Here is an 8,429-nt window from a genome sequence, read left to right as displayed (position 1 = left end):
CTGAATCGCTGTGCTGTACACCTGAAATTTACATATCGTAAGTCAACTATACTTCAATGAAAAATTAAAAATAAAGAAACTTATGCAAACCAAGAAATAAATAGTAGCTTAAGGAGGACACATTTTATGAAATTACCTTTCTTAAATAGCCCTCCACTGAGGCTGTTAATTGCTGTCTATTAAGAGCAAATTCCCTGTGCGCTGAACACTGTTCAGTCAGATGATCAACTCGCCTCTTGATGCATTCCATCATCTCACGGACACCGGTCACCCGAGAGCTGAATGGAACAAGCCAGCTGTTAGTTCACTCCACCCTCAAAGAGAGGCCCCAGGAACAGAGAACATTTGAAAATGAACCTTTCATGATAAGTATGACTTGATAAAAGTTACTAAGCTTCAGGCTTTAGGATAATAGAAGTTAAGAAGCTGTAGTCCTGGTACAGCAGAGACCAAAACCAAATTATGTTGTTTTGTTTAAGTCGGTCAGTCCCGAGGGAAAAGATGAGTTATGGGTTTTTGTAACCAGGTCTAATCTTCTCTTCTAAAGGTTCACTTTTTAATATTTCTTTAAGATATTTTGAGAAGCTTAAGGCAAAAAACACAGTATGTTTGCCAAGAGTTTTCCTGGGGGTGTTATTTAAAAGCTTCATTTATCTAAAGATGCTCTTTGAATAGAAGTGTAGATCAGCCAATTAACAAAACACTGAATGATCCAATAGGGTAAAATATTTATGTAACACTAAGGTCCTTGTTCTGGATACTTACGAATGCTCAAGGCTGTAATCATTAGGTGAAAACCAAGGTATCACCAACAATGAGGAATCTGATGTACTTGTTCATAAAAAGAAACCAAGCCTCACACTGTCATTTTGTACCTGTGCTGGCCTCATGAGAAAATGAAAAGTGACATGACAGCTCATAAAATGAAAATGTCTTTAAAACAACAAATGAACTTTGAGTTGGACCCCATTTGCTGTGGTCTGAAGACACATTAGCAAGTTTCCTAACCATTTCCAACATAGGCTTACTAGCAAGGCAAGACAATGAAAGGACATTGCTGATCCAGTGAGCACTTTAAAATTTTTCAACCTATCCCTGAGACAGAGCCTCTCCCAGCATATAAGAAGTTGAAGTCTTTAATTTCCTATCAGTCATTTCCTTCCAATACTCATAAAGATGAGCTGATAACTCTCACATTTAATTACCCAGAGCTTTAAAAGATCTTGGAACAAGATACAGATTTCAGTAGTTTTGCCTCAAAAAATTAATTTATGATTCAGTAAAAATGAATTGAATTAGTAACGAAATGAGGGCAGGATCCCAACTGCCTGAGAGGGAACGGGACTTCACAGGAATGACAATGAGGCTGCCAAGAGTTTAGAGGTCATCAGGCGGCTTGAGAATCTTGTTGAATGCACATGGGATTCAAGTGTGTCCTGTGGGACCACCGGAGTCCCAGAGAAGTTTAACTGGAGGGGAAATCTTATTCCTGACGCCTAAGGTCCCACAGACATTACACTTGAAACAACTTGTTTCACATTTTAATAACTCAGAGACAGTGAAGAGTATAATTAAGAAATCAGGAGAGTTTAGCAAATAATCCTTGTACTTATATCCACAAATTCTGTAAAAATATTATATTGGTAACAGTAATCATATTTTAACTACATTTTAGACTTTGCATGCTAAAAAGGCACTTAAAAGCCCAGTTGCCCTACATGTTATGGTTTTTCTGTAGAACATGCAAATTTGGAATGAGAAAGATAAATAAAAAAGAAAAGGTGAATAAGCACTGTGGAAAATAGGTACAGAGAATAAAGCTTGTCATAGTAAATGGGTAAACATTTTCTAAAAATAATCCACTTACTGTGACAAGGAACCATTTTTAATGTTTTAAGTAATCTCTTCTAATTCTCATAACTACCCGATGATCTGGCTATAACTGTTATCTCTGTTTTGCAGATGAGCAAAGTGAGGTACAGAAATGCTCAGTAACTTGCCCAGGTCACATTTATTAAATGGCAGGGCTGGGATTTGAACCTGTTCATCTGATCCCAGAGTCCACACTCTTTACCACCTCATAGTACCTTTTCTGGGTCCATGACACATGACGGGGGTGGGGGGGAGTATTCTAAAATTTCACTTTCCCTTGCACTCAGTGTTGATGGAAACAGGATTAGCCTGGCTGGCATGCTCTTTTGAAATTGGCTGGCTTCTCTAGGTAATGAAATGTCTGTCTGTAGTTTGCAAAGTGACCACTAGAGGGCCACGATATCTTATTCAAATTCACATCTTGAAGGTCCCTCCAGCAGAGAAAATGGAATCGGGGAAACAAAAACAAATCAAGCATTCCTTCCATAAATATATTGCTCTCTAGCAGCTCACAATTTTAATTTAGATGAATCACAACGAGCCAGATAGGATCTCTTGCTGTCTTTGGATGGATCATTCATTTTTAATTTTCCAATGACCTACGAGATTAGTCTTATTTTGTGGTGATTTATGTCTTATCCTGTATATCTATTGCATTATAAATTAAGGGAAAATACAACATTCTTTTCATTCATTTATCCTCTGTAGCCCTGAGCTACATAGCCTTGTAAGAAGCAGATCAATGCATATTTTCAAATTAAATAAAGTACACTTTGATCAATATTTAAGGGAAGACAAGACACAGATTTAAGGAAAAAGAACATATGCACAGATAGTTACTGTATTAAAAATGTCACTAGTAACGGTTTCTAATTGTTTTTAAACAAAGATGACTTTGCGGGCTTCCCTGGTGGTGCAGTGGTTGAGAGTCCCCCTGCCAATGCAGGGGACAGGGGTTCGTGCCCCGGTCCAGGAAGATCCTACATGCCGCAGAGCGGCTGGGCCCATGAGACATGGCCGTTGAGCCTGCGCATCCGGAGCCTGTGCTCCGCAACGGGAGAGGCCACAACAGTGATAGGTTCACATACCGCAAAAAAAAAAAAAAAAAGATGACTTTGCCTTTTGCCCAGTTATAGAAGTTTTAGGCTATCCAAAGACTGCCCAATTTCTTCTTCGATGGTTTAGGATTCATAATTAGGTTGACTGATACTTCCCTCCACTGTTTCAAGCCTTATAGGGACAGACTGAATTGCCTGTCCCATGTGCATTCCCTTCTTATTTGTTACTTAGACCGCATCCTTAGTACAAGAAGTTCTCAATTATCTTGCTTACCCTAGCCAGCTCCTATCTTCCTCTGTCCTCAGCTAGATCATCTCTGTCTGATCAGGCATTAATCCCTTCCTTCTACCTGATTCCCAGTTGGAGTATATCTGTCACACTCCTAACCCCAGGGCCTCTCCCTCTCCATTCCTCCTTGGTGAAAACCTAGTCTGCAGCTTACAACCAGCCCTATTCTATCATTTTCAGTTGGAAACTTGACACACTGATTCCAGACATTTCTTCTGAACATTCCAAAACATTTTAAAACATGTATAGCATGCATACTGCCAATTTCCTCAGAAAGTGAAATGCAGATGGTTTGATCAAAGGAAAAATATGACCTCACACTCTGCCAGCAATTCTTACATTAACTGAAAATAAATTAATAGAATTCCATCAGCCACCCAGAAATGAGTCCTATTACTTCACAGTAATATTAAATAAATGATGGGACAAGAACTGGGGACTGATAACAGAAACTTGGTTGACGGGAGTGCCCGGGCATTTTGTTCTGACTCTGATGAAACTGCATTGCTCATGTGCTGCCTGATGGGGTGGGAGAGGAGCTACCAGTGGACCAGCTTTCTAGGCCTAACAATCTGTGGCTCTGTAACTTGCATTGGAAATACTGCTTGATCTTTGGGCTGCCTGTCTATGAATGGATTAGATGGTTCCTGCCTGTAGTATGAGCATGGGGTACATCAGATTATTCCTGACATTGACTTTGACTTCTTCAAGCATCACAGATACTCTGGAGTGACAGACTGTGAAGGTTTCTTTAGACATTTGTTAGAAACTCCATCATGGGAGTATTTTCTCCCCTATTCATTGAGCCAGGAGAGGGGAGGGAAGGGGAAAAGAAAAATGATTGATGTTTTTTTTCCCTCCCAGAGAGCAGAGACATATTGACTTCTGGCTCAAAAATAGACTGTTACATTTGCTCTATGGAAGCGGTTGCCCTGTCTTTGCATCTGTTACAAACCAGGGCTGCGAGAAGAGAGTAAATCCCAATGTTGATGTGTTCTAATGATTCTTTCCTGAGAGCAGCAAGTTGCTTTCAAACCTTTCACAAATTACTATTGGGAGCCCATCTGGATTAGCAGCTGAACCAGATGCTAAGCACGCGCCAGCTCACTCTGTCTCATCAGAAGGGATCAGCTGATCATATTTTTCTTTCTGTCTATGGACAAATTATACTTTGAAAATGGGAAAAAATATCTTCCTGATCTCTGGACAGGAACGCTTCATGTTTATCATCTCTATTTTGGAGGAAACAATCGCCACCATCTAGTTTTCATCCCTACTTTGAAAAAGTGCCATTCGAACTGTGGAAGGGATATGTATGTTTTTACAATAATTTTTTTCTGACTTAAGTTGTACACATTGAGAATCACTGCCCACCAAACATCTCACACCCACATGTACCTCTTGTATACACATGACAATAAAGAAACAGCAAGTAGTAAGTGGGGCTGAAACTACAGGGTTCCTGGGTTCTGGTCCAGATCCATGCAGAGATGCCCACATGTTCCACTCCTACGAGGCCAGAGAGACCAAAACATGTCCTCCATGAAGGGTCCCATAGCTGGGATTCTCCCTGAAATCAGTAACAGGGATGGGATTCTCCCTCTTGTAAAAGGAGTTTGAAAAATGCTATAGCCCACTGCTGCTGAAGCCAAGGAATCAGACATAGCAGAGCAGTCAGGAACCCCGACTGTGCCCCAACCTGGATTTCTGGCTGCACCTCTGAGAGCCCCAGTAGCTCTATGGGAGCTCGGGTGACCCTGATCAAATAGCAGAAGACTGATTCTGGACAGGAGACCCTGTGAGTTCAGGCGGAAATCATTGCAAAGCTGCTAAGGAGAAAAAAAAAAGAGTAGAGAACAAAGCAAGGAAAATAAAGCTGAAGAAAAAACACTTCCCAACCAGAAGGACAATCTAAAATTTCAAAACACATGAGGAAAATGAATCCTAAGAAAAGACACTCAACAATCAAGAGCTAAATGTGCTCTACCGGAAATGAAAATAAGTAGAGCAATCTGAAAGTGACTTTATAAATATGTTTCACATCACCAGAAAGATAAAGGAAAAATGAGCACCCATAATAAAGAAACAAGAAACTCTGAAGCAAAAGCAGTCAGAAGTAAAACAAAATTGGATAGGAAAAAGAATGAGTCAGGAATCCTAGAAATGAGAACAGTATAGTTATGAAAACAAACAAAAGAATTCAATGGCTGAAAACAAAGGGAAAATTAACAAAAGAGAAAACTCAATATGAGGGATTCATTGGGAACGCAGTGCGAAGAGATAGAGGAATGAAAAATATGAAAGATAGTTCAGACATCTAAGACAGACTGGGAGCCTCCAACATTCTTCTACTGGGAGTTACAGGAGGAGAGAAAAGAGAGAAAAACAGAAAATCAATATTTAAATTGCTGAACATTTTCCCTGATTGATGACATAAATCCTCACATAAAAGGGGCACAGTAAGAGCTAACCAGACAAATATTCTCTTTTGAGGTAATTTAGAAGATATAAAAATACATTTTAATGTATTTCCTTCCAAAAAGTTTTTCTCTTGGCAGTCCTTTCCACCCTTTCCCCTCCAAAGTTAGTAAGATGCCATATATGTGATTTGGATCCTACCTTATCCTCTTAACATTTTATTGTGAGGATACTCTCTGTCTTCAAATATTCCTCAAAAACACTCTTCTGATATTGGCTTAGATTATTCCATACTGTGCTTGCCCTTAAACTATTGGAACAGTTTCCTATTTTCTGAAAATATTTAGGTGGTTGCACTATTATAAACAACACTGTAATGAGCAGTTTATTCATACATTTGTCCACTCACATCTCTTCCTCTCTTCTTTCTGGTGTTCTTTCCTCTCTAAGCCCTCTCATTGGAGAGTACTCCCCCTCAGCTGTCCAAGGCACAGATTTCTGCCCCTTTAGTCAGGCTTCCTCTGTAGACCCTGCAGTTTCAGACCTTCTAACTCTGGGATCCTTGCTATTTCACATCACATCATCAGTATTATAAATGAATAAATTCATATTGCAATGAGTGACTCCTAGATATTTTACAAGAACCTAATCTAATTAGTCCTACATTTAACAGAAAGGGTAAACTTTGGGTGCATTCCATACTAAGAGTTTCAGAATTATACAAGCCTTAACAATGGTAACAGATTCAGACTGCAATTATGACATTTATTCAACCCCTAAAGAGAACAACTTAATACAGACATGAAAATATTTGGAAAGCGGCTGAGTTAACACTGTCATAACTCAACTTTGCAATTTCCTAAATTTCAGTATCTGATATTTACCATCTAAATATATCATCAAACTTTTTTAAGAAAAGTTATTTTAAGTTCTTAAATGTTTGGTAGAATTCCTACAAAATGTGACAATAGATGACTCTGATACAAAGGGATTTCTGATTTTGTTTCTTTGTTTTGTTTTATGTTGTTGGAGGGTGGGGATTATTTTTGTTTGTTTTCCACGTAAGATCTTTTAAAATATTTTTGCTATGACATATGCCACACCAGCCCCTTAACATTTCAAATCAAGTCACCTAGTACGTAAATACTGAGATAAGGAGCATAAAAGAGGCTTCCTACATGGTTGACCTTGAAGGCTGACCTCAAGTTGATGTCATGGTCTGGATGGGGAGATGATGCTGTCACAAGTCAAACAACTAAGAAGTGAGTCAGAACACCACAGAGTAAAAAGTGAGATAGAGCTGACAAATACAAAGGAATTAAAAAACTATTGTGTGGTAGGTTTTGATTAGGTTCATCCTGGCTGGAAGATGTAGACCCTTCACCCATCTTAGATTATCAAATTCAACAATGGTCTTCTCAAGTCTCACTCCTTCACTTGACCCATCCTGGTCACAGGAGCTTGGGATTGTGTCTCTCTTCTCTGAAGATGTGGTCCTAACACCCACTGTCCCAAGGGCTTCCTCAGACCTAGATCACACTCCCTTGACATGTCATTCCCTTACTGGCCGTTAATGAGGTTCTGAAGACTCAGGGCCAGGTTTATGTATCTTCGACTATCCTTGAAGCCCAGTGCTGGTATGTCATATGGATGCTCAATAATGTTTTAAACAGAAAGAAAGAAAAACTTTGCAGGGAAGGTGAGACTTGAGTTGAAATTAGAAGATAGATACAGCACATTTTAAGTGTGTTAGAATGAAAAAAAAAATCCACATTCACTAAGTGGTCAGCCTCCTTGCTAATGACTGAAGTTGAAAGAAAGGAGACAGAGCTAGCAACCTAACAGAGCAGTTCAGACCTGAACTCCACCCCTTACCACTGTGTGACAGGTAGTAGGTAAGTTATTTGAACCTCTCTGAGCCCCAGCTTCTACACCTGCAAAACAGGGACAATGGTAATAGAAGTATCTGTATAACAGGGTGGCTTGAGGATAAAATTTGTTAATGTAGATAAAGCACACAAGCGTTGCCTTTATTGCCAACGAGCACTTGGACATAGTCTAACTCCCTCCTAACTATTTTATCTTGTCTTATGCCTTTTCCCCTTGTCACACTCTCCTCCAGCCATACTGTCCTTCTTTCTGCTACACCTTTGCTGTTGTTCTTCCAGGTCCACTCATCTCCCAGCCACTTGCATGGTAGCTCCTCTCCTTAATCTCTCCCCGACTACAATGTCTAAAATGGTCCCCTCCCCACAGTCACTCTCTAGCCCATTTCACTTTTTTTTTTTCACAGTTCTCATTGCTGTGTAAGAGCATCTCATCTGTTGATTTATTTGTTGGTTGACTCTTTCTTCCCAGCAGAATATAAACAGCATGAGGGCAGGCACTTCACCTATCACATTAGATGCTTGGGAGCACCTGATCTACAAAGACACTCAATAATATTTTGGGAATGAGCGAATGAATGACTGAATAAACCATGCTCTGTCTAAAGTTCATTATCATTCGCAATATCAAACAGGGTAAGTAGTGGTAGTCAACATAAAAGAAAATCGTGAAAAGAGAATGCAAAGTCCCAACTTACCCCTGTTTCTATTTCTCTGTAAAATATGAAAAATCAACATTAAATGAATAACAATAAATGTTAGAGCAAAAGGGCAATACTTAAGGTTATATGAAAGCAAAGTATTCAGTCAGGATGAGGTTTATAAGCTTAAGTTCACCACAGCAAGGTAGAATGAAAACTGGAACAGGGGCTTCCCTGGTGGCGCAGTGGTTGAGAGTCCACCTGC

The 8,429-nt window shown here is 39.5% G+C and overlaps 1 protein-coding gene across 1 annotated transcript in view; it reads right to left on the bottom strand.

Annotated features, from left to right (window-relative positions):
- The window catches only part of CCDC141 (coiled-coil domain containing 141), a 212,240-nt gene that overhangs the window by 71,958 nt on the left and 131,853 nt on the right, over nt 1-8,429 (bottom strand). The window contains exon 9 of the mRNA XM_027126979.1: nt 137-278. Coding sequence (XP_026982780.1) covers nt 137-278 — 142 coding nt within the window. The remainder of the gene's footprint in view (nt 1-136; nt 279-8,429) is intronic.

The sequence above is a fragment of the Aethalodelphis obliquidens genome, unplaced genomic scaffold, assembly GCF_003676395.1.
Source record: "Aethalodelphis obliquidens isolate GAN/ISIS:26980383/991018 unplaced genomic scaffold, ASM367639v1 scaffold2, whole genome shotgun sequence".
Lineage (NCBI taxonomy): Eukaryota > Metazoa > Chordata > Mammalia > Artiodactyla > Delphinidae > Aethalodelphis > Aethalodelphis obliquidens.
Note: the sequence above shows the minus strand (reverse complement) of the source record. Positions and strands in the feature narration are given on the sequence as shown.